General features: G+C 45.7%; 1 protein-coding gene across 8 annotated transcripts in view; it reads left to right on the forward strand.

Moving 5' to 3' along the window:
- The window catches only part of ARAP1 (ArfGAP with RhoGAP domain, ankyrin repeat and PH domain 1), a 149,993-nt gene that overhangs the window by 65,481 nt on the left and 57,638 nt on the right, over positions 1 to 26,874 (forward strand). For 6 of the 8 annotated variants that reach the window (XR_013985098.1, XM_081001764.1, XM_081001766.1 and 3 more), the window contains 8 exons: positions 9,844 to 9,956; positions 13,552 to 13,713; positions 15,966 to 16,089; positions 17,091 to 17,211; positions 18,294 to 18,499; positions 19,873 to 19,979; positions 22,207 to 22,406; positions 23,347 to 23,432. Coding sequence is in view for 7 of the 8 variants with exons in the window: in XM_081001764.1 (XP_080857890.1) it covers positions 9,844 to 9,956; positions 13,552 to 13,713; positions 15,966 to 16,089; positions 17,091 to 17,211; positions 18,294 to 18,499; positions 19,873 to 19,979; positions 22,207 to 22,406; positions 23,347 to 23,432 (1,119 nt within the window). In the remaining variant the exon portion in view is untranslated. The remainder of the gene's footprint in view (positions 1 to 9,843; positions 9,957 to 13,551; positions 13,714 to 15,965; positions 16,090 to 17,090; positions 17,212 to 18,293; positions 18,500 to 19,872; positions 19,980 to 22,206; positions 22,407 to 23,346; positions 23,433 to 26,874) is intronic. The other 2 variants (XM_081001768.1, XM_081001769.1) reach the window with 2 other exon arrangements.

Consider the following 26,874-nt stretch of genomic DNA (forward strand, 5'->3'; position numbering starts at 1 on the left):
TTCTACTCAGGTAGGCCACCCCCCACGACTCTCCCCTCCTTTCTCCACAGCACCGGACAAGCCCCGGTGGCTGCTTACCTGTGTCTTATAATAATGATAATAATAATAATTTATTATTTATACCCCGCCCATCTGGCTGGGTTTCCCCAGCCACTCTGGGCGGCTTCCAACAGAATATTAAAATACAATAGTCTATTAAACATTAAATGCTTCCCTAAACAGGGCTGCCTTCAGATGTCTTCTAAAAGTTTGGTAGTTATTTTTCTCTTTGACATCTGGTGGGAGGGCGTTCCACAGGGCGGGTGCCACTACCGAGAACGCCCTCTGCCTGCTTCCCTGTAACTTGGCTTCTCACAGGGAGGGAACCACCAGAAGGCCCTCGGCACTGGACCTCAGTGTCCGGGATGGACGATGGGGGTGGAGACGCTCCTTAAGGTCTACTGGGCAGAGGCCATTTAGGGCTTTAAAGGTCAACACCAACACTTTGAATTGTGCTCGGAAATGTACTGGGAGCCAGTGTAGGTCTTTCAAGACCGGTGTTATGTTGTCTCAGCGGCCGCTCCCAGTCACCAGTCTAGCTGCCGCATTCTGGATTAATTGTACTTTCCGATTTACAAGAAACACATGTGACGAGGCTCCACAGAAAAGTGTTAATAAATAAAAGATTGGGCCAGGAATTTGTATCGTCGGATAAAGTCAAGAAGAGAGGCGTGGTGATATATGCAAAAGAGAGCCTGTCACCCAAATTCTTATTTAAAGATGAACATGGAAGAATTTTGGCTATTGAGATACAATATCAAGGAGAGAAACTGTTGATATTAGGAATCTATGCACCTAATGAAGGGAAATCGGAATTTTACAAGAAGCTGCAGGAGACAATGCTGGATTATCTGGACTACAACAACATCATAATGATGGGAGATATGAATGGGGTCGTATCAACTAACATGGACAAGTCACAAAGTCAAAATGTTACAAAAGACGGCAGACTACCTAAAACTTTTTTTGAAATGATAGACAATATGGATTTGATTGATGTTTGGAGGACAAAGAACCCACTAGGAAGAGAGGGAACATTCTTTTCTGAAGCCCAACTGACCTGGACAAGAATCGACCAAATATGGATTTCTAGAGGCCTGGCACCTAAGGTCAGAAAAGTGGAAATCTGCCCAAAGACCTGTTCCGACCATAATGCAGTAAAGATGGAGATGACATTACTTCCAACCGGATCCTTTAGATGGAAGATGAATGACAATTTGTTCAGAGATCAGGAAATTATTAAGAAGGCCCAAAAAGTTTTGAAGGATTACTTTGAGATAAATATGAATACTAAGGTGGAAAAAAGAATCGTCTGGGACGCAAGCAAAGCTGTAATGAGGGGATTCTTGATACAACAGAATGCAGTAAAGAAAAGAACACAAAATGAGAAAAAAGATAAGATCTTGGATAAAATAAAAGAATTAGAGAAGAAATTAAGAGTGAATCCGAAGTCACAGCCAACTCTGAGAGAAATTAAACTTTATCAAACACAATATTCTAAACTGATAAATCAGGAAATTGAATGGAAGGTTAAATTAATGAAACAAAAAACGTTTGAGTCGGCGAATAAATGTGGAAAACTGCTAGCTTGGCAGTTGAAGAGAAGACAAAGATTAAACACGGTTACAAACTTAGAGGTTGATGGAAAAAACATTCAGAATCCAGTGGACATTAGAAAGTGTTTCCAGAGATACTTCAAAAAACTATACACCCAAGGGCCGCAAGACGAAGTTGAGATTAAACAATTTTTGGCAAAAAATGGACTATCTAAATTGTCACAAGAAAATAGGACAATCCTGAATTCTAAAATAACACGACAGGAGATTGAACAAGCCATTCAGAACATGCAACTCGGCAAATCTCCAGGGCCAGATGGGCTGACTTCCAAGTACTATAAGACATTAAAAGACTATTTGATACAACCTTTGATGGAGGTCAGCAATGAAATTATGGAGGGGAAGAGGGCACCGGAGTCGTGGAAGGAAGCGTTCATCACATTAATACCAAAGTCGGAAGCTGAAAAGACACAACTTAAGAACTATCGTCCCATCTCCCTTCTAAATGTGGATTACAAAATATTTGCAGACATTTTGGCAAGTAGATTTAAAAAAGTTTTAAATGAAGTAATTCATAAGGACCAGGCCGGCTTTCTTCCAGGTAGACATCTGTTTGCTAATACAAGGAACATTATTGACATTTTGGAACTTTTGCAAACAGATATAAATACAAAAGCAGTTTTAATTTTTATAGATGCGGAGAAGGCCTTTGACAATATCTCCTGGAAATTTATGATGGGAAATTTAAAAGAGATGGGAGTGGGACGGGGTTTTGAGAATGGGATTGAGGCGATATATTCAGAACAGAAAGCTAAATTGATAGTTAATAATGTGGTTACAGAAGAGTTCAAAATTGAAAAAGGGACACGACAAGGTTGCCCTATCTCCCCTTTGTTATTCATTTCGGTTCTGGAAGTGCTATTGAACATGATTAGAGGGGATCGGTTGGTGGAAGGAATTCAGGTCGGACAGAAACAATACAAATTAAAAGCTTTTGCAGATGACCTGGTTTTGACCCTGCAGAAGCCAGAGCCTAGTACGAAAAGAGTATTACAACTGATTAATGACTTTGGTCGGGTGGCTGGGTTTAAATTAAATAAACAGAAAACTAAGGTCTTGGGAAAAAATTTGACTGATACAGAGTCAGAACGGTTTCAGAATGAGACGGAACTTAATGTGGTTAAGAAAGTAAAATACCTAGGGGTAAACATAACAGCAAAAAATCTAAGTCTATTTAAGGACAACTATGAAAAATGCTGGACAGAAATTAAGAGAGACTTAGATAGTTGGTCAAAATTGAAACTTTCTTTGTTAGGCCGAATTGCTGCTATCAAGATGAATGTATTGCCAAGGATGTTGTTTTTATTTCAAACACTTCAGGTTTTGGACAAAAAGGAGTGCTTTCAGAAGTGGCAGAGAGATATTTCTAAGTTTGTCTGGCAGGGCAAAAAGCCCAGAATTAAGTTTAAGATACTAACTGACGCAAAACAAAGAGGGGGCTTTGCCCTGCCAGACCTAAAGTTGTATTATGAAGCCGCAGCGTTCTGCTGGCTAAAAGACTGGCTACTTCTTGAAGACACTGATGTGTTAGATCTGGAAGGGTTTAACAATACTTTTGGATGGCATGCATATTTATGGTATGACAAGGTTAAAGCAAATAAGGCCTTTAAGAACCATATTGTCAGAAAATCACTGTTTAATGTCTGGACAAAATATAAAGACTTGCTGGAAAATAAAACACCAAGGTGGCTTTCACCTCTGGAAGCTAAGGCCCGAAAAAGACCCAATATGGAGGCTAAATGGCCAAAATATTGGGAAATACTAGAAAAGGATGGAGATAATTGGAAATTGCAGAGTTTGGAGAAAATGAAAGACAAAGTGCGAGATTGGTTACATTACGCTCAGATTAAAGAAGTTTTTAAAAATGATAAGAAACTAGGGTTCCAGGTGGAGAAATCGAAACTAGAAACAGAATTGTTAGAACCAAAGATTAAGGTACTTTCAAGGATGTATAACTTGCTGTTGAAATGGAATACACAAGATGAAACGGTTAAATCGGCTATGATAAGGTGGGCACAGGACATTGGGTATAATATCATGTTTGAGGACTGGGAAAGGTTGTGGAGAAATGGATTGAAATTTACTGCATGTAACGCTCTGAAAGAAAATGTAATGAAAATGATTTATAGATGGTATATGACCCCAGTCAAACTTGCAAAAATTTACCACCTGTCTGATAATAAGTGTTGGAAATGTAAAGAGTGTGAGGGAACGTTCTTCCACCTCTGGTGGACTTGCCCTAAAGTGAAGGCGTTCTGGGAAATGATTTATAATGAATTGAAAAAGGTATTTAAATATACCTTCACTAAGAAACCAGAGGCTTTCCTTTTGGGTATTGTCGGCCAAGGGGTGGTAAAGAAGGACCAGACATTTTTTATGTATGCAACAACAGCAGCAAGGATACTTCTCGCAAAACACTGGAAAACTCAAGATCTACCCACACTGGAAGAATGGCAGATGCAACTGATAGACTACATGGAATTGGCTGAAATGACCGGCAGAATTCGTGACCTGGGAGAAGAGAGGATTGAGGAGGATTGGAAGAAATTTAAGAATTATTTACAAAAACATTGTAATTTGAGTGAATGCTAAATAAGATGCTAGACCAAAATAACTGAGCACCACTAAATTTAGAAGTTTTTAAGAAAATAAGTAAGACTGTGAAAATTTAACCCCTTTCGAGAACTATAAGATTATGAAACACAGAAGGGATATAAGAATCTAAATAAGATGATAAATTGCTGACAAAATGTTATAACGATGAAAGTGGGAGCGGGAGATGTGAGGAAGTCCAAAGAAAATGTGAAACTGTTAAGACAAATGTTATATTGTTTATTATGTTTATTTCTATTGTAAAACCCAATAAATTGTTTAAAAAAAAATAAAATAATAATTGTACTTTCCGAGTCACCTTCAAAGGTAGCCCCACCGAGCGCAATGCAGTAGTCCAAGCGGGAGATAACCAGAGCATGCACCACTCTGGCAAGACAGTCTGCGGGCAGGAGGGGTCTCATCCCCCGTACCAGATGGAGCTGGGAGACAGCTGCCCTGGACACAGAATTGACCTGGGCCTCCATGGACATTCGTGAGTCCAAAATGACTCCCAGGCTGCACACCTGCTCCTTCAGGGACACAGTTACCCCATTCAGGACCAGGGAGTCCTCCACACCCGCCCGCCTCCTGTCCCCCCAAAACAGTACTTCTGTCTTGTCAGGATTCAACCTCAATCCATTAGCCGCCATCTATCCTCCAACTGCCTCCAGACATTCACACAGAACCTTCACCACCTTCACTGGTTCCGATTTGAAAGAGAGGTAGAGCTGGGTATCATCTGCATATTGATGGACACCCAGTCCAAACCCCCTGATGGTCTCTCCCAGCGGCTGCATGTAGATGTTGAAAAGCATATTGCGAGCAGCAGGGGCTGGCAGCGGCGGGATGATGAGCAGCGTGTGAAAGGGCTCCGGAGAGGGGCTGGCAGCAGCAAAGCCCAGCCCCCTTACTCTCGGCTCTAGGGAGGGTGGGGAGAAGCCAGGGGGAGGGAGGGAGGAGGCGCCGCTGAACGCGAGCGGTGGTGCAGCCCAAACGATCAGATCCATGCCAATCCACACGGCGATTCCTGGACCGTCTGCGGGCCAGATCCAGAAGGCAACTGGGCTGGATCCGGTCCCCGGGCCTTAGCTTGCCTACCCATGTGCTAATGGGTTGTCCCAGCCACTCTGGTTTGTTCAAAGGCTTGGGACTTGTGTTCAGAGTAGGTGTGCCTGTTGGATGTGCAGCAGCAGAGATCATTCTGTTTACTTTAAGGGTTAAATCTGTTATTGCTAAGTCAGCTGACCAAGAGGGGCAGGGAAGGAGGCGTTGCTTAGCAGCCAGGCGCTGAGCTAGCACACGCTCTGATTGGCTGTGTAGCCTAGAGGAAGTTTTCCTCTGTGTGTTTGGTTGAAAGCCTCGGTGTTTAGCACGAGGCCTGATCATAAGAAAAGTGAAAGCTTGCTGTCTCCTTAAATCGCACACTGGTTTTGTTCATTTTGCTCAGTTAAAAGATAAGCAAGAGGACCCATTAGCGAAAGCATGCCTCTAGTTAAGAACTGTTTCAGGTTAAGAACGGAGCTCCAGAACGAATTAAGTTTGTAACTAGAGGTACCACTGTGCTACCAATAGAGTAAAGAAAAAGAAAGAAAGTGTTAATATTTTCAGGATGATATTAAAGAACAACAACAGCTGAAATACAAATGGTCTGCTCCTAATCTGCTCTCATGTTTGCAAGTTTGCTTTTTCCCAACACCTGTTCCTTTTTTATTTTATCTTATTTTAAACTTTTGATTTGTGGCATCTTCAGCAGCTTGAGCTCTGAGATTCCTTAAATCCCTGAGCCCTTTCTAAAGGAATAAGGGGTGGGGGAAAGACGAAATGAAACATGAAAACTAAATGAAAAGGATAGAGAGAGGACAAATTCATTTCCCCCGTCTCCTCTTTGTTTCTTGAAAGGAAGTGGTGAACATATGAACATAGTAAGCTGCCTTAGACGGAGTCCGACCACTCATCTATCTACCTCTATATGGTCTGCACTGACTGGCAGTGGCTCTAAGAAACATCAGAATAGCCTGCTGGATCAGGCCAGTGACCCACCTTGTCCAGCATCCTCTTCTCACAGTCGCCAACCAAATGCCTGTGGGAAACCCGCAAGCAGGATTCGAACCCAAGGGCCCTTTCCAGCAAGGAAGCATTGCTGCTTCTGGCCGTGGAGGCAGAGCCCAGCCACCCTGGCTAGTAGCCATCCATAGCCTTCTCCCGCTCCATAAATTTGTTGAATAATCTTTTAAAGCCATCTCAGCTGGTGGTCCTCTCTGCTTCCTGCAGCAGGAAGTTCCGCAATTTAACTATGTGCTGCTTGAACAAGCCCTTTCTTTTTACTGTGCAGAATCGGGGGGCGGAGAATCAGTTAAAAACAGGTATTCAAAAACAGTATTATTACAAATACTATTATTATTATTTATCAAATTAGGGTACTGCCCTTCATCCATAGAGCTCAGCGTAACACACAAGGTAAAAACACGCAAAAAGGATTTTGGCATGTGAAAGAAGGGCATGAGAGAGAGCTTGGTCTTTGAGTGGCCTCTAAATATCGTCACTGTTACAGTGGTACCTCTGGTTGTGAACAGGATCCATTCTGGAGCCCTGTTCACAACCTGAAAGGAATGCAACCTGCCTCTGCGCATGCACGTGACGTAATTTTGCGCGTCTGTGCATGCGTGAGCATGCGTGACCCTTTCCGGTACTTCCGGGTCACCGCAGGACGCAACCTGAAAAGACGTAACCTGAACCGATCGTAACAAGAGGTATGACTGTATAAGAATTTAAGGTCTCAAATATATAAATTCAGTGTTCATAAATGTACAATGCAAACACATACATAGGTATATAATCCACATGTCTGAAATAGTACAGGAGAACAAGCCAGAAGTCATTTTGACTCTCCCAGTGACCACAAATATTCCTCTGCAGTTTGTCATTGTCTCTGTGCTTACAAATCCTGTCTTAAGGGCACATTTAATATATTACTAGGGTGTGAGCCTGTGACCTGGACTCAGGAATTAAGTATTTATCAGCACAAAAGAATGGCCAGGATGCCCAGGTAAAAGGATTCAGTGACCATTAACAGGTTTGCTGCCAGACAGGACGCTACTGTAGACTGCCCCCTGTGATATATTTCTGTTGGGGACCACCTCTTTCTGTGATGTATGCATGATGTATTGGGGGGTAGTCCTGGGCTACAGGGTGGGCAATTTCAAATGTGTCTATATAAAAGCTTGCATACCAATATTCTGGGTTCCTCTTCCCTCGTGTGTGTGTGTGTGTGTGTGAGAGAGAGAGAGAGAGAGAGAGAGAGAGCGCACCCTGTTGCAACAGTTTAATAAAATCAGGCTTACTAGCTGCTTTGCTTCTCAATATTATCTGGTTGGCCCCTGTTATTTTCTCCTACTGACAGGGAACCCACTGAAGGACTCTATACAGGCTCTTGGGTACCCCATAAGGGAAAAAGAGCCGATTTTGTTTGCTTCAGTCACCGAGGAAGTAGCAGTGGGGACGGAGAAGCTGAAATCCCTGATTCTCTTTGCTCTGCTGTGGCCCAGGGGGGAAATTGCTGATGCGCTTCTCAGCAGAAAGCTCCCGGACGGTGGTTCTTTCGGCTATAAATAGAGGGGTTCTGTGCAACATCCGGTTGCATCATGCACCAGAAGCAAGGAGGCGGTGAAGCAGCCCCAGCCGAGAAGGAGGACAGCTTTGACCTTCCAAGCACTGTTCTGCAATTTTTCATTTGTGGTGCATGGCAATAATTCTCAGGCGGGGCTGGTGCCAGACCCAGGGAGCTGGGTGGGACATTTTGCAGCCACTTCCTGGTTCCTTGCATTAAGAGCTGTGCGCTGTGGTCTAAACCACAAAGCCTAGGACTTGCCGATCAGAAGGTCGGCGGTTCGAATCCCCGTGACAGGGTGAGCTCCCGTTGTTCGGTCCCTGCTCCTGCCAACCTAGCAGTTCGAAAGCACATCAAAGTGCAAGTAGATAAATAGGTACTGCTCCGGCGGGAAGGTAAACAGCGTTTCCGTGCGCTGCTCTGGTTCGCCAGAAGCGGCTTAGTCATGCTGGCCACATGACCCGGAAGCTGTATGCCGGCTCCCTCGGCCAATAAAGCGAGATGAGCGCCAGAGTCGTTTGCGACTGGACTTAACAGTCAGGGGTCCCTTTACCTTTACCTTTACCTTTTGCAGAGCTGCAACATGGAGCCATTTCACCGATCAGGTCAAAACTCTCTGAATTGGTTTTTAAAGCTGCCATCTATTTTATTTTATTTTTTATCATGTGAAATTATCCCCCCCCCTTTTTTTTTTTAAAATGAGTTTAGAAAACCTAGTAACAAATGCTACCTTGGGCAAGAGCTGGCCAAATCACCTTTTAATTTAATGCTTCCACATCTGTGTGGGGCCACTGCAGAAAAAGGCTTGTTCTCATAGCATTGGAATTGTGAAGTTGGAAGGGACCCCAAGGGTCATCCAGCTCAACCCCCAGCAAAAGCAGGAATCTCAGCTAAAGCTTCCAGGACAGATGCCTGTCCAAACTCTGCTTAAAAACCTCTAGGGAAGGTTTTTAAGTATTGGGTGTCAAAAAAGGTTATTTAGGTCTGCCACTCTCGTGGCCTGTGTTTCGTTAGCCCAAAAATGGAAATCGAGCGAGGTCCCAGCTAAAGAAGAATGGCAACTTAAACTGATGGAATATGCACAACTCACAGACTTAACATATAGAATAAGAGAGTAAGAGGAACATAAGTTTAGAGAAGACTGGGAAATATATGGGAAATAACTGTGTACAGCTGAAAACACTGGCAGCAATAAGATAAATTCAACGGTGTAAATAAGTTATGATGGCATATGGAATGCTTTAGTTTATATAAAATATGCAGGGATTTATGCTATTCAAAATGAACCATGGAAGGACAAGAAGGTAGGCCTTGATATTTTAAGGTTGTATAAATCAATATTCTAAATTGTAAAACAGGAAATTTAATAAAAATTATATATACAGTGGTACCTCGGGTTACGTACTTAATTCGTTCTGGAGGTCTGTTCTTAAGCTGAAACTGTTCTTAACCTGAAGCACCACTTTAGCTAATGGGGCCTCTTGAAGCAGAGCGTCTCCCCCCCCATTGTTCTGCCCGAACACTGAGGTCCAGCTCCGAGGGCCTTCTGGCGGTTCCCTCCCTGCGAGAAGTGAGGTTATAGGGAAGCAGGCAAAGGGCCTTCTCGGTGGTGGCACCCGTCCTGTGGAACGCCCTCCCATCAGATTTCAAGGAAATAAACAACTGCCTGACTTTTAGAAGACATCTGAAAGCAGCCCTGTTTAGGGAAGTTTTTAATGTTTAATGCTGTATTGTGTTTTTAATATTCGTTTGGGAGCCGCCCAGAGTGGCTGGGGAAACCCAGCCAGATGGGTGGGATTGTTGTTTAGTTGTGTCCGACTCTTTGTGACCCCATGGACCAGAGCATGCCAGGCACTCCTGTCTTCCTGTGGGGCGTTGATAATAATAATAATAATAATAATAATAATAATAATAATAATAATAATAATAAATTCTGAGGCCCGGGAGCTTTTCGAAGTGCAACTCCTTTTTGTCTTCTTCCCTCTGCAGGAGGATGTGGTGGTGGAGTCGACATCCCAGAAACGTCGCTCTGCCCGATTCAGCAGCCTGATGAGTGAAGATGAGCTGATTGAGGATTATTTCAAGGAGGAATCCCCCACCAAGTGAGGGCTGCTTTGCTTATGTTTGTGCATGTGTGGGCGCGCGCGTTTTGGCAGTTCGAATCCCCGCAATGGGGTGAGCTCCCGTTCTTCGGTCCCTGCTCCTGCCAACCTAGCAGTTCAAAAGCACACCAAAAAGTGCAAGTAGATAAATAGGTACCGCTCCGGCGGGAAGGTAAATGGCATTTCCATGTGCTGCTCTGGTTCGTCAGAAGCGGCTTAGTCCTGCTGGCCACATGACCCGGAAGCTGTACGCCGGCTCCTTCAGCCAGTAAAGCGAGATGAGCGCCGCAACCCCAGAGTCGGCCACGACTGGACCTAATGGTCAGGGGTCCCTTTACCTTTACCTGGAATATCTGGCCTCGCCCTCTTGTTTCCAGGGATGCCTTCGAAAGCTAGGAAGGAGCTTCCGCTTGATAGACAAGCTATGCCAGGTCCAGAAAAAGAGCAACTGAAATGATCAAGTGGATCGTAGTATTGGAAGGGGCCTTCAGGGGTCATCTAGTGCAACCCCCTGCATTGCAGCGGGGATGGAGCAACCTGCCGTCTCAGGTTGCAGAATTTGGGGCTATTTCGTTTAGAGAAAATGCCAACGAGAGGCAACATGTTAGGTTCCTGGCATGGAGAAAGCAGAGAGAGAAAAGCTCCCCGCTCCTTTATCATAACAGTAGAAGTCTGGACCTCTCATGAACTTGAAGGCTGGGAGATTCAAGACAGGTAATGGGAAGCACTTCCCATGGAGTGCATAGTTAACCCGGTAGGGTGTTGTCAAGTCAACCGGCCTCAACCAGAAGTTGAGCGTTTAGCATCCCTGGTCCCACGGGATGCTCTTCCGGCAGCGATGCCACAGGGAGTCTTGCTTTCGACTTCCAGGCATCCCTGGAAGATTTGTTATGTGGACAGGCCTACGCAGTTGTTCAAAAATGTCCTGGAATAGCCATGTGTTCAAACCATTTGACTGGCAATGCCCATCAACTTTTTTGAGGGGCGTCCACTCCCCTCAAATAATTTATTGGGGAGCGAAGGGGCCTCGGCCCCTAGGAGTTGGTTCCCATGCTCCCAGCCCTGGAGATGGCCTTCTGTTTCCCAGGAGGTTTGTGGGTGTTACTTGCAGCCAATTCTCTGCTGGGGTCCTCTGTGGATTTTGCTGATGACTCATCTCAGGCCTTCCTTGTAGTTAGTGGCTCTGTTTTCCCGGAAGAGGGTGCTCAGCAGGGCTTGCAGGAAGGGTGACAGACTACAGTGGTGCCCCGCAAGACGAATGCCTCGCAAGACGAAAAACTCGCTAGACGAAAGAGTTTTCCGTTTTTTGAGTCGTTCCGCAAGACAAATTTCCCTATGGGCTTGTTTCGCAAGACGAAACGTCTTGCGAGTTCTTGCGAGTTTGTTTCCTTTTTCTTAAAGCCGCTAAGCCGTTAATAGCCGCTAACCCGCTAATAGCTGCTAAGCCGCTAATAGCCGTGCTTCGCAAGACGAAAAAACCGCAAGACGAAGAGACTCGCGGAACGGATTAATTTCGTCTTGCGAGGCACCACTGTATTTCTGACCCAGGGGGAATCTAAGGGGGCGGGGAAGAGGCTGCTGTTTCCCAAACATGGTTTTGCAATGCAAATGGGGAGGAAGCAGAGTGTATTTCAAAGTGTGTGTGTGGGGGGGGGGGCTTTCCTTTTTTGCATCACCATGCTGGGATGAGAGCAAAAAGCACTTCGGGATTTGGAAAATGGGGTTTTATTTTAGCAATCTATGCAGGCACATAGTGAATGGGCATCCAAAAGCAAAGTTCCATCTATTTATCGTGGTTCTTTCCCGCGTTATCCTCTTAAGGACTCGTCGGACGTTCGGGTTCCAAATAACACTCACTTCCTGGTTTGCAGTGTTTGGAAGCCAAAACGTTTGAGTTGCAAGGTGTTTGGGAGTTGTGATAAGAACATAAATATATAAACCACATGTCTGAAAACCCCACAGAAAAAAAAAGTCCTGAACAAATTGACCTCAATTATTTCTCTGCAAGGTCAAAATGGGAAACCTCTCCATTCTCTTTTTCCTTCACAAATCCTGTCTTGAGGGCACATTTAAGATATGAATAGGGTGTGAGCCTGTGACCTGGCTCAGGAACTAAGTATCATTACAAAAGACTGGCCAGGCTCTCCAGGCAATCCAACCAAGTGACCATTAAACAGGTAACCTGTCAGACGAGATAAACAAGTCACTCAGATTTCTGCTGTAGACCGCCTTTTCTGTGATATAGGTATGATGTATCTGGGGGGTGGTCTTAGGTTACACCCCTTCTATGATGTATGGAGGGGGTGGTCTGGAGCTCCAGGGCAGGGAATTTAAATTGTCTATATAAGGCCAAGCACGCCATTGTTCTGGGTTCCTCCTCCCTCCTCTGTGTGGCAGTGAGCTCCCTGTTGCAACAGATAAATAAAGATCAGGCTTACTAGCTGCTTTGCTTCTCAATATTCTCTGGTTGGCCTCTGTTATTTTATCCTACCAATAGGGAACCTACGTAAGGACTCTATATGGGCTCTTGGATACTCCATAAGGGGAAAAAGGGCAGATTTTTGTTTACAACAGAACCAAGGTATGACTATATATAAAAATAAATAAATATAAATATACACACAGCTGAACATTCGACGTGGCTTCCACGGCTTCCGATTGAGTGCAGGAAACTCCTGCAGCTAATCAGAAGACGCACCTTGGTTTTTGAACGTTTTTGGAAGTCGAACAGACTTCCGGAACGGATTCTGTCTGAGAACCAAGATCCGATTGTATATACACGACACCCACGTCCTTCCTCCTCACAGTGACAATGGATAGATCCATGCCAGTTTTTTTATACAGGCAGGTAGCCGTGTTGGTCTGCCGTAGTCAAAACAAAATAAAACAGTTCCTTCCAGCAGCACCTTAGAGACCAACTACAGTGGTACCTCAGGTTACAGACGCTTCAGGTTACAGATGCTTCAGCTTACATACGCTTCAGGTTACAGACTCCGCTAACCCAGAAACAGTGCTTCAGCTTAAGAACTTTGCTTCAGGATGAGAACAGAAATCGCGTGGCGACAGTGGGAGGCCCTATTAGCTAAAGTGGTGCTTCAGGCTAAGAACAGTTTCAGGTTAAGAAGGGACCTCCAGAACGAATTAAGTTCTTAACCCGAGGTACCACTGTAAGTTTGTTATTGTTATTGAGCTTTCGTGTCCATGCACACTTCTTCAGATACTGTGAGTAGATCGCAGTCTCTAGGGAGTTGGACGTGCCTGATCTAGACCAGGGGTAGGCAACCTAAGGCCCGGGAGCCAGATCCGGCCCAATTGCCTTCTCAATCCGGCCCACGGACGGTCCGGGAATCAGCATGTTTTTACATGAGTAGAATGTGTCCTTTTATTTAAAATGCATCTCTGGGTTGTTTGTGGGGCATAGGAATTCGTTCATTTCTTTTTCCAAAATATAGTCCGGCCCCCCACAAGGTCTGAGGGACGGTGGACCGGCCCACGGCTGAAAAAGGTTGCTGACCCCTGGACTAGGACCTAGGAGGTCTGGGTTCGAATCCCCCCCTGCAAGGCCTGATGTGTCGCCCCTCTTTTGTCTCCACAGCAGCAACCACTGGAATGACTGCGAGCTGAATTCGTACTCCGGCAGCGCTCTGTCCTTGGGCGCTTTGAGTCTCCACGGTGACAGGATGAACAGGACGGACTCGTCCTCTCAGCTCTCGCCTGTCATCAAGGCAGGCTGGCTGGATAAGAACCCGCCTCAGGGGTGAGCAAAGCAAAATTGTGCCTCCCTTGCAAAAGCCGATGGGAGTTGTAGTACCAAAACACCCGGCAGGTTGGCAGTGGCTGCCCTTGTGATAACGTGCGCCTGGTTTTATTAAGACCCTGATCTGCTTCAAGCCCCTGTGTTTGTTTGCAGTGAAAAAAAGAGACAGTCACGGAAGCAAGAAATTACACAAAACAAAAGAATTGCCATGAAAATCCCTGAAACGAGAAGTATTTGACTATAGAATTGGATTAAATAACAAAAATCAAAACAATTTAAGGAAAAATTAACCTAGAATTAAACAAAGACTTAACGAGATGCCGGCTACAAAACTCGTTTCACTGAACTAATCAGTTTCCTCAGAAGGAAATAAAGAAATTTATAAACCTTAAATGATTTTAAGTGATATCAAACAAACTCAAGAGCAGGGCTGAAACGCTTCCTTGAGCTTCCAAAAAAGTTATGCAAACCTCAATGACAAGTTTGAAACATGGCCCTATTTAAGAGAACCAAGCAGTAGTAATAAGAAATTGAGATTTTAAGTTTCAATCAAACTCAAAAACGGGGCAGAAACTCAAAAACAGGGCTGAAGCGCTCCTGACTGCTGATGTTAAAGACTCCAGGCACGGGTTCAAGAGATTTTTCTTTGGCCCCGCTGCTCCCCACCCTCCCAGGGGGAAAAAACGCTGTTTGCCGCTGAATCGGAACCAACAACCATCTTCAGAAAAAAACCCCGATGGACGTTTGCTCCTTTTCGGCGGGAAAGCGGCTGGGCAATAGGAAAACCGAATGGATCTGCTTGGGGGCAAATCTGCTTACAGTGGTGCCCCGCAAGACGAATGCCTCGCAAGACAGAAAACCCGCTAGACGAAAGGGTTTTCCGTTTTGGAGGTGCTTCGCAAAACGAATTTCCTATGTGCTTGCTTCGCAAGACGAAAATGTCTTGCGAGTTCCTGCGGGGTTTCCCCCCCCCCTTTTCCCCAAGCCGCTAAACCGCTTATCAGCTGATCGGCTAAGCTGCTTAACAGCTGATTGCTAAGCCGCTTATCAGCTGATCGTTAAGCTGCTTATCAGCTGATCGTTAAGCCGCTTAACAGCTGATCGCTAAGCCGCTTATCAGCTGATCTGCTAAGCCCACTAAGCCGCTAATACTGTACTGTAGCGCTAATCCGCTAAACCGCTAATGGGCTTGCTTCGGAAGATGAAAAAACCCGCAAGACGAAGAGACTCGCGGAACGGATTCTTTTCGTCTTGCGAGGCACCACTGTATTCCGTTAATTTGACAGGCAGCATTGTGGGCTGTCATTGCCCCCCCCCCCGAGCCCAATCCCTGTGATCTTCAGAGGAAGGGTGGTATATAAATCTAATAATTAATAATAATAATAATGATTGCCCTTTCTGATGCACTGGGTATACCAGCCAGTTTTCAAAACCGCTTTTGTGTTCCTGAATGCTCTAAGATGCTTTGTCAGGTTTCTCAATGGGGGCTGTAGTTCCATAGTCTATCCCCCCCCCCCCCCGGCTCTATAGAGTTGAGTCGGCAGCTCTTTCCCCAATATTGTGCTGCTGTTTTTCCAGCTGCAGACATGAAAAAGATTAGCGGGCCCTGAAATGCATATGGTTGTCTACAAACAGATTTAAGAATGCCAGCCTTTAACCCTGGAGGGTTAAAGAAAGAGGAAAATGGTGTAAAAAGTATAAAGATAGAGGTAATCTACATTAGACACAACAACTTTGAAAGAGTAAAAATTTTGAGGTCTTAGAACAAAGGAAGGAAGTTAATACGTGATTTTGTATGTAATGATTAGATTAGAAGGATGATACGGTTTTATTTGTAGATGTGTGTTTTTGTTTTTTGTGTTCTTTTTTCTCTTGTGTTTTTCTTTTCTTGTTTGTACTGTTTTATTTTGGATTCAATGTTGGTAATTTTTGTTGTAATTTTGCATTGAACAAAAAAATAAAAATAAAAGAATGCCAGCCTTGGATCAGGTTGCATCGCCTGTCCCGTGATAGAAGAAACTTCTTTCAAGACAATTTTATTTTATTTCGTAAAAATTATATATGCCGCTTGACTGCAAATAACCACAAAGCGGTTTACGAAAAGAGATTCTTCTGCGAAATGATCCTGCAGTTTCCATGCGGTTATAAGCTGCTTTGGCTTGTCTTGGGCAGGATAATTAATAAATGATAATAAAATAATACTGGGGTGGGAATCCTGCCAGTCATTGACCGCCTGATTTTACCTCCTTAAGGACCACCCTGCTGACCCACAGAGCACCCCAGCTAACAGTCTTTTCCGGCTCCAGGTCCTATATCTACCAGAAGCGATGGGTGAAATTGGATAGCGACAACCTCCGCTACTTTGACAATGAGAAGGTGAGCGGGGGAAAGATAGGTCCACGCAGAGCGCAGTTAGACTGTGGAACTCCCTGCCACAGGAGACAGGGATGGCCGCCTGCTTGGATGGCTTTGAAAGAGGGTTGGACAAATTCATGGAGGCGGGGGAGACAATACAAATAACCCCTTTGACTCCCCCCCCCCCTTTGTGGATCTTTAGGTTACAATTCCCCCCCCCACTGCATCTCCTGTATAATTCCAATTTTTAATAAATCCTTAAGTATCCCTTAGTTAAAAAATTTAACTGCAAGTTTTAAATCAATCCTGCTAATGAATTTAATTGTTTCCAGTAATTTTTCCAATAAATTATATACTTGCCCCCTTCTTTATTAAAAAATGGGTTCTTCCTGGTTTCTAATTCTTTCCATTACTGCGTAGTCCATTAATTTCATCTGCCGTTCTTCCTTGGTCGGTATTCCTGCTTTCCATAAGGCTCTCCTTATGGAAAGCAATGGGGCTGGATGGGTTTGGAGGAATAGCCTATCCCTTTCCACATTCTGCAACAATTTTGTGCCCTAACTCAGCCCCCCCCCCGCCCACCTGCAGGATAAATTTAAATCAGTACCAGCCATCGCTTCCCCAAAGAGTGCTGGGAAGTGTAGTTCTTTATAGGGGCTTAGAGTCGCTAAGGTAGGGTTGCCATATTCCAAAAAATGAAAATCTGAACAGAACAGAAAATAATTGTTTTGAGCTATTTTTAAGGCTTCCCCCCAAAATACTAGGAATTAAATATTGAGTGCCTCGCTCGGTCCCCATATTTCCCATTGTGTCAGTCTCCTGCCCCTGAAGAACTGCTGAGAAACTGGTGGCTGGGTTTTGCTTTTTCCTCTGCCCTCCTCACCCTTCTTCCCTTGCATGTGTGTGTGTGTCTGTTGCATTTGTATCGATTGCGAGCCTGCAAGTAGCGTACAAAGCCACCCTCCGAACGAATCATCGCGATCATACGTTCTGTTGACCAACTTCTTTTTCCAATGTTGCAGGATGTTTACTCCAAACGCCTCATCCCCATATGCTCTATTACCCGTGTGGCCAGTATCGGGGACCAGAAATTTGAGGTGATCACCAACAACCGGACCTTTGCTTTCCGGGCTGAGAGTGACGGTAGGTGAGATTCCTCTCCCTCCCTCCCTCTCTCACAATGCTGTTAAATTTCCTGTTTTAATTTAAAATGCTCATTTAAACACCCTTAAAATATCAACGACTCCCCATCTTCTCTTTCCATGGTTCATTTTACATATCATAAATCCCTTCATATTTTAGAAAATCCATGCCATTCAGTATTCCATTATTACATCCATCAAAACGTATTTACACTGTTGAATCTATCTTAATGCTGCCAGCATTTTCAGTTGTACACAGTTATTTCCCATATATTCAATAAACGTTTTCCAATCTCCCTTAAACTTATGTTCTTCTTGTTCTCTTATTCTAATGTTAAGTCTGCAAGCTGTGCATATTCCGTCAGCTTAAGTTGCCGTTCTTCTTTGGTTAGGACCTCACTCGTTTTCCATTTTTGGGCTAACAAAACACGGGCCGCAGTTGTTGCCTACATAAATAATCTTTTTTGACACCTGGGAATTTCAGTCTGAATTATCCCCAACTAAAAGGACTCTGGTTTTTGTTTGTTTTTTGGAGAAGTACATTTAAACATTTTTTCCCAGTTCACTATGGATTATTTCCCTAATCCAAAAGAGAGAACTTCTTCAACCCACTTGTGGAGACTATCAGAGATCACAAAGAAAGGAATATATGATAACAACAAGAAGATGAGGAAAATAACAAAGAGACTATCTGGACAGAACTGTGTAATTAAAGTAGCAGCAAGAGAGATGTTTGGATCCCTTTCGGAGCTCGAAGTATGAGTACCCCCAACAAAAAAAAAAATCAAAAATTTGGCTGTGTAATTTTGAACTAATGTGATTTGGAATTAATGTGATTTGATTGGCCTGTTAATAAAAATTATTAAAACAAAAAACAAAAGAGAGAACTTAGAGAGAGATATAGTTAAACTGTGGAACTCCCTGCCACAGGAGCCAGTGATGGCCACTTAGATTCTTTGATTTCTTCTCCCCTGCTGGGAGAACATTACACATGGGACACCCCGCCCCCTGAACGAAGTAGCGCCATCCGAGAACGGTTCTGTTTTGTTTCTCTAAATACCAACCCTGTCTCCTGCGCTGCAGCGGATCGCAACGAGTGGATCAGGGCCCTTCAGAAGGTAGTGGACGAGAAGAAGTCGAGGTGTTTGGACAGAGCGTCCGCCTTCCAGGTGCCTGGCGGCAGTTTCGACTCGGTGGACAAAAGCGGCTTCTTGGAGCTGCGAGGATTTAAAAACAAGCTGTATGTTGTGGTGGCCGGGGAGAAAGTTTTCCTCTACAAGAACGCAGAGGTGAGTACGCACCACAAGTGTGCTGCTCATAGCCGCTGGGTTGAACTGCGGAACTACCTGCCACAGGAGGCCGCCAATTTGGATGGCTTCAAAAGAGGATTGGACAAATTCATGGAAGAGGAGAGGGCTATCGAGGGCTCCTAGCTAAGATTAAAAACTTCCCTAAACCGGGTTGCCTTCAGATGTCTTCTGAAAGTCAGATAGTTGGATGAGATAATTGATTACGGTCAAAGACCAGCTTGCATAACACAATAAAAACAGCGTTCATAAAGATAAAATATACAACCAGAGCAGATTGCAGCAATAGCTCATGAGTTAAAACTGAGATATATACATACACCCGTACAACTGAGATTTGGGCTGCCATAAAAATTGACCCTGAGGCTCCCCAAAGGGCGACTTCAGCATTTCCCTAGTAAGCTATTTTATTCTAGAGGATGACCTGTGCCTCCAAATCTGGGCGCAGAATCTGGCTACCAGCCAGGTCGTCTTGTGATCTTTGCCTAAGAGGAGCGAATTACCGTATTTTTCGCCCCATAGGGTGCACCGGCCCATAGGGCGCACCTAGTTTTTTGGGGGGGAAATAAAGAAGAAACCCCCCCCCCAGCCCGAGCTTCCGCCGACCCCAGCCCCCAGAACAGGCTGCTATCCGCAAGCCTAGGGAGCCCGGCGGGAAGTCGCGCCGGTCTCCCCAGGCTTGCGGATATCTGCCCGAAGCCCGGGGCGTGCTGCTTCAGCGCGCCCCCGGCTTCGGGCAGCAGGCTGCTATCCGCAAGCCCAGGGAGCCCTGCGGGAACTCCCGCGGGCTCCCCAGGCTTGTGGATAGCTTCCTGAAGCCTGGAGAGCGAGAGGGGTCGGTGCGCACCGACCCCTCTCGCTCTCCAGGCTTCAGCGAAAGCCTGCATTCGCCCCATAGGACGCACACACATTTCCCCTTCATTTTTGGAGGGGAAAAAGTGCGTCCTATAGGGCGAAAAATACGGTAAGCTTAGACTTGTCTGAAAGATCTAAAAAATATATGTTCAGGGCTAAAAAATATATGTTCAGGGCTTCCTATTTCCCCTAATGGGCAGGTGCAAAGTCTCTGTGCATACGGGACTCTTCTATAGGAAGTCAGATAGTTGTTTATTCCTTTGACATCTGATGGGAGGGCATTCCACAGGGCGGGTGCCACCACTGAGAAGGCCCTCTGCCTGGTTCCCTGTAGCTTCGCTTCTCGCAGGGAGGAAACTGCCCAAAGGCCTTCATAGCTGACCTTGGTGTCCGGGCTGGATGATGGAGGTGGAGACGCTCCTTCCATCGTGAAACCACTTTCCAATCCAGTACGGATTGCGATTGAGGCCTCACTTTCAATTCTTGTGCCCTCGACTTAGGAATTCCGCCTGGGCATCGGGATCACCTACATCGAAATGAACGTGGGCAACGTCAAGGATGTGGACAGGAGGGGCTTTGACTTGACGACACCCTACCGGATCTTCAGGTAATGACGGCTGCTAACGCAGAAAGGCCTCATCCTGCCCCTGTGTGTTTTGGGGAAGGGCTGAGCTCAACAGCAGCAGACTGCCTTGCTTTGCCACAGAAGAACCTTGGTTCCATCTCTGACATCTTGCAGTCATTGAAACTTCTGGGTCCCAGTTACTGGAAATTGCAGGAAGGGAGAGGCCTCCGGGGCCTGGATCCGGCATTTCCCATTAAGGTTCGACACAGTGGACACCAGACTAGCTGGGTAGGCTATTCTTGCATAGTTCTAGTTACAGGTAGGTTGCCGTGTTGGTCTGCCGTAGTCGAAACAAAATAAAAAAATTCCTTCCAGTAGCACCTTAGAAACTAACTAAGTTGGTTATTGGTATGAGCTTTCGTGTGCATGCACACTTCTTCAGATACTAAAATATCCGCCTGATGAAGTTAAACAACAGATCAACAGAGCCAGACTGATACCCAGAGAGAATTTCATAGAATCATAGAATCATAGAGTTGGAAGAGACCACAAGGGCCATCGAGTCCAACCCCCTGCCAAGCAGGAAACACCATCAGAGCACTCCTGACATATGATTGTCAAGCCTCTGCTTAAAGACCTCCAAAGAAGGAGACTCCACCACACTCCTTGGCAGCAAATTCCACTGTCGAACAGCTCTTACTGTCAGGAAGTTCTTCCTAATGTTTAGGTGGAATCTTCTTTCTTTGCTGCAAGACAGACCCAAAAAAGAAAATAACAGAACACCACTAGTAATCACATACAGCTCCCAAGTTAAAACAGCACAACGCATCATCAGAGAACTACAACATCTCCTAGACAACGACAGTTCTCTTTCTCAAGCTCTGGGAGGAAAACCTTTCATCGCCTACAGACCCAATCTTAAACAACTCCTCACCCACAATAATACAACAACCAGACTTAACATGGACACTGGTGCCAGAGCCTGCAATAAACCCAGATGCCAACTTTGCTACCACATACACCCAGACAGGGACACGGGTGGCGCTGTGGGCTAAACCACAGAGCCTAGGACTTGCCGATCAGAAGGTCGGCGGTTCGAATCCCCGCAATGGGTTGAGCTCCCGTTGCTCGGTCCCTGCTCCTGCCAACCTAGCAGTTCAAAAGCACGTCAAAGTGCAAGTAGATAAATAGGTACCGCTCTGGCGGGAAAGTAAACGGCGTTTCCGTGCACTGCTCTGGTTCGCCAGAAGCGGCTTAGTCCTGCTGGCCACATGACCCGGAAGCTGTACGCCGGCTCCCTCGGCCAATAAAGCGAGATGAACGCCGCAACCCCAGAGTCAGCCACAACTGGACCTAATGGTCAGGGGTCCCTTTACCTTTACCTTTACACCCAGACAACACTGTTACTGGCCCCAACAACATCAAATATACCATCTCAGGACTATTTAATTGCTCATCTTCTAACATTCTGTATGCCATTAAATGCCAGCAGTGTCCTTCAGCTCTCTATATTGGATAAACAGGCCAAACCCTACGCCAAAGGATAAATGGACATAAATCTGACATCAGGAATCACAAGACAGAGAAACCAGTAGGAGAATACTTCAATCTCCCAGGACATTCTATACAAGATCTCAAAGCAGCTGTCTTTTTACAAAAGAATTTCAGAAATAGACTGGAAAGAGAAGTTGCTGAATTGCAACTTATTACCAAACTTAAAACCATGGAGAGACCTGGTCTGAATAGAGACATTGGATTCTTATCTTATTATACATGATAAAGCTATTTTTAGCCATCTCACCCCTTGCTTTTTCCTGTAAGCCCAATTGCAGTTGTTAACTGTCGTCAACAGGTTTACCACCCCTATCAGCCAATCACCCCTTCCCACCACCCATCTGAGAAAAACCCCTCTCCACCCTCTCACTATATATAAGGGCCTGGTGACTTCTGTTTCAGTGTATCTGAAGAAGTGCGCATGCACACAAAAGCTCATATCAAGAACAAACTTAGTTGAGCTCTAAGGTGCTGCTGGAAGGAATTTTTTTATTTTATTCTTGCATAGTTACGTTTTGTCCTTGCAGAACTCCGCAGGAAGGGAGCATGAGACCCAAACCAGAATTTGCTGGCTCTGACGCACCTGCTGCCGGTTTTGGCCACTGCTCCTGTTTAGCCTCCATCTGTTCCACTTCCAGATTCCTCCCCTCAGTCCTAGATGTCGCACAGGATTAGTCCTCAATCCCTAACCCGCTGCTCTTCTCGCCTTTCCCAGCTTCATTGCAGAATCCGACCAGGAGAAGGAGGAATGGGTGGAGGCCATGCAACAATCCATCGCCGAAGCGCTTTCCAACTTTGAGGTGGCCGAGAGGATTTGGAAGGTGGAGGAAAACTGCTTCTGCGCTGACTGCGGCTCCCCAAAACCTGACTGGGGCTCCATCAACCTCTGTGTGGTCATCTGCAAGAGATGCGCAGGTAAGGAACAATTTGTTTCTCTCTCTCCCACCCCCAATCATTTTATTAATCTGGGTTTTCAAAGAGAACCATAAAACAAATAGAAAACAGACCAAGCAACTTTTTGCAAGATTCATCGGATGAAAATGAGCCCCGCAGTGCTTCTCCTTGATCTGGACAGACGAAAGAAAGCCTTTCTTCCTGGTTAAACTGTGGAACTCCCTGCCACATGAGGCAGTGGGGATCACCAACTAGGATAGCTTTAAAAGAGGATGAGGCAAATTTGTGGAGGAGGAGGGGGCTACCAGTGGCTGCTAGCCAGGATGGCTATTCTCCGCCTCCGCAGTCGGAGGCAGCAAGCCTCCTGAATCCAAATAATTCCAGCAGTAGAACGTATATTGAGTATGAAAAGGTAACATGAACAGAAGCAGATATGGACTGATGAAAATATGCAGCAGAGCAGGTTTTGATAAAGGACGTCATGGAAGGGGGAAGGGAAGCCAAGGTTTATTTGCTGTCATTATGTGTTGTTGGAAAATTATAAATAAAATTATTTTTTAAAAAGCAATGCTTCTGAAATCCCAGTTCCTGGAAACCACAATCAAGAGAGAGTTGCTCTTGTGCTTGGATCCTGTTTCCCAGTTTCCCGCAGGCATTGGGTAATCCAGACTTGCAAGTCTCGAATGCTGCAAGCTTTCCATATGGGGTTGTTGCTCAGCCTGCAAAAAGTATAATTATAGCCGAAGCTCTTTTTAAAGTGTATTTCTTCTGGCCTTTTGCAGCTTCTTTCCCTTAAGCGACGTTGCTCCTTGCAAGTGTACGGAGCGAGAAACTGAGGCGTGAAGCTGTTCCCGAGGTCAGCGAGTGGGGAAGACCTCCCCGCCTGTCTCGTCAGGCCTCTGCGCTGCGATTTTGGAACGCGGCACCTTTTCAAAAATTGTTCCTCTCCTTCCCGACACAGGAGAACACCGCGGGCTGGGACCCAACGTCACCAAAGTCCGGAGCCTCAAGATGGATAAGAAAGTCTGGACGGAGGAGCTGATTGAGGTGGGGAATTAAGGGGCTGGAAAGGAGCGAGGGAACTTGCGACCACATGTCCCAGGGAAGCTCTAATATCATCTGTATTTATTTATGGCATTAGAGGTTATATTTTCTGAGAATCCTTTGGAAAAATAATCTCTCAAAGGACCTGTTGATGGCATTTTACCATTGTACTGCTGAGTGTATTAACTTATGGTCTGTGTTTGTGGTTTGGGAGCTGCACAGTCGGGGGAAAACAATGCTGTCCAGGGTTGTAAAGACTTCAGAGAGAATAATTGGGTGCACTCTTCCCACCTTAGATCAAATCTATGCTTCCAGGTGCCATAAGAAAGCGGCAGAGATAGCGCAGGATAGTGCGTACCCCGGAAATGATCTCTTTCAGCTTCTGCCTTCTGGAAGAAGGGACAGGGTTATAAAGACTAGGACTAGCCGCCTGAGAAACAGTTTCTACCCAAACTCAATACTGGTTTTAAACTCAGTGTAAGGTGGTCTCTATGGGAGTATATTGTATTTAATTATGGGAGTATAAGAGTTTTTAGGGGGCTAATCAGGTTGGGATAGCAGGCTTGTTGGTTTTTGAATGTCTGATGTAGATTTTTTCAATTTCGTTGTTCTGTATGGGACAATGACAATAAAGATGATCGTATCGTACCACCTTCCCCCCCCCCCCAAGGAGTTCCAGGCGGCATCTTCTCCCAACGACCCTGCGAGGTTGGTTCAGCTGGGAGTGAATGGCTGGCCCAAGGCCACTGCGTGAGCTTTCATGGCTGATTGGGGATTCAAACCCCGGTCTCCCTGGTCCTAGACCCATGCTCTAACAGTTGTATGACGCTGGCATTCTTCTGCATTGCCGAAAGGGTGATAATTTTGGGAGCAAGTTGCAGGAAAGTGAGCGGATGCCGTGGGTTGGACCTAGGGCAGGATGATCAGTCTTCCTCCATGAGGATTTCTACACTTCCTTCCTGACATGCGCCTCATCAGAAGCTGCACCTGAAAGGTGCTGGTTAGGAGGCAGAGGCAAAGAGGGTTTTTTGGTGGGGTTCACTCCTGTTTGGAAGAAGAAAGCGAGACTCTTCTTCACTCTCCGCAGGCTCATTTGCTAGGAAAAGGGCCTAAAGGAGATCCCAGAGTATTGATGCAGGGAATTAATTGCTGGAGAGCAAAAAGCAAGGAATTCAGAAGGGGGTTGGATTGGATAGCCCTTGGGGTCTCTTCCAACTCCACAATCCTGAGATTCTATGACTATTTGTTGGGGGAAAGTGTCAGGATGGTGCAGTGTTTAGGGTGTCTGAGTAGGACCTGGGAGAACAGGCTTCAAATTCCTACGCAGCCATGGGTGAGGTGACCTTGAGAGACAAGGTCCCTGCCTCTCAGCCCAACCTCCTTTGCAGGGTTCTCTTGAGGGTTAACTGAAGAGGAGGAGAACTCTGTACATCGCCTTAGAGTTCCTTGGAGAACAAAGTCGGATATAAAGACAAGTAGTGATGATGACAAAGGTCCGTATAGTATAGTCCGTATAGTTAAAGATATGGTTTTCCCAGTAGTGATGTATGGAAGTGAGAGCTGGACCATAAAGAAGGCTGATCACCGAAGAATGGATGCTTTTGAATTCTGGTGCTGGAGGAGACTCTTGAGAGTCCCATGGACTGCAAGAAGATCCAACCTCTCCATTCTGAAGGAAATCAGCCCTGATTGCTCACTGGAAGGACAGATCCTGAAGCTGAGGCTCCAAGACTTTGGCCACCTCATGAGAAGAGAAGACTCCCTGGAAAAGACCCTGATGTTGGGAAAGATGGAGGGCACAAGGAGAAGGGGACGACGGAGGACGAGATGGTTGGACAGTGTTCTCGAAGTCACCAGCATGAGTTTGACCAGACTGTGGGAGGCAGTGGAAGACAGGAGTGCCTGGCGTGCTCTGGTCCAGGGGGTCACGAAGAGTCGGACATGACTAAACAACTAAACAACAACAGGAACGATGATGATGATGATTTGAACCAAGGAGCTTTTCCTCTTCCTGAAACACCACTTTAAAGCCCTTGGACCTTGGCCTGGGTTGAGCCAATTGCCTTTGTACGTTCTGCCTTCATTTCTCAAAACCAAGGCTGCTTTAAATCTCAGAGATGCACCAATGCTTCCACATGAGGGCAGAGTTTTCATAAGATAGCACCTCTGCGCAGAGTGTCTTTGGGAAATCTTGGAGAGAGACACTCTCCTTTTCTGGAGCCAGTTTGCAAGCTCCTTTTCCTGCAGCCTGGGCCCCCAAAGAGAGAACCACCCTTTTAATCCACCCCATCTGGCAAATACAGAAAAGGCTGCTCTCGTTCAGGGCTTTAAAGGTCGGCACCAACCCTTTCAATTGTGCTCAGAAATGTCCTGGGAGCCCGTGAAGATCCTTGAGGACCGGTGTTATATGGTCCTGTCGGCCGCTCCCAGTCACCAGTCTAGCTGCCGCATTCTGGATTAGCTGTAGTTTCCGAGTCACCTTCAAAGGGAGCCCCACGGAGAGCGCATTGCAGTAGTTCAAGGGGGACATAACCAGTAACGGCAACAACACCCGCAATGAAACCCCAGCCCAAGATAAGATCTGTTTTCAAAAGCCAGTCCTTGTCTGCTGTCTCATGTTTGGAAAGACATGGCACAAAAGGAAAAAAGGGATGAGGAGGGTAGAGGGAGACAAGCTGCGTTATAGATCGCTTTCCTGACTGTGCTTGGGCACATCTAGTCTCAGTCCCTTGGTGAGATGGCAGCTCCTTAATTTCCCCCATAGTTTAACCCAGCCATGTCCAATCTGGTGCCCTCCGGATATTTTGGACTGCCTTGCGAGACAATTAGGATGCGGTGGGATAATGATTTTGATGTGTTTTCTGGCCACCACTGGCTTATTTATCCAAAATTCTCATCCTTGCTTATATTTCCAGCTGGAGCTGATAGGAGCTGTAGGCAGTATGGTGTAGCGGTTAGAGTGTTGGGTTCGAACATGGGAGAGACCAGGGTTCAAAGCCCCACTTGGCCACAAAGCTCACCAGGTGCGACGTTGGGGGCCAGCTCCTTCCTCTCCACCTAACCTACCTCGCAGGGTTGTTATGGGGACTTAATGAGGAGGGGGAACTCCTTGGATAAAGAGGCAGGATAAATGCAGTAAATAAATAATAGTCTGAAACAGCTGGAGGTTGGCAAAGGCTGGTATTGGGGTAGGAAAATGAGGAAGCCGTTCCTCTAAGATTTGGTTTTAGGTCGACTTTAAAACTTAACCAAGTCCTGCTTTTTTCAGCACATAGTTAAACTATGGAACTCACTGCTGCAGGAAGCAGTGATGGTCACCAACTTGGACAACTTTAAAAGAGATTTAGACCAATTTGTGGAAGAGGAGGAGACTAACAATGACTACTAATCCTCCCTGGTTTGTACATTCCACCTCCACAATCAGAGCTAATATCCTTTATCGTTC

Source organism: Podarcis pityusensis (assembly GCF_964106645.2).
Source record: "Podarcis pityusensis genome assembly, chromosome: 4".
NCBI lineage: Eukaryota > Metazoa > Chordata > Lepidosauria > Squamata > Lacertidae > Podarcis > Podarcis pityusensis.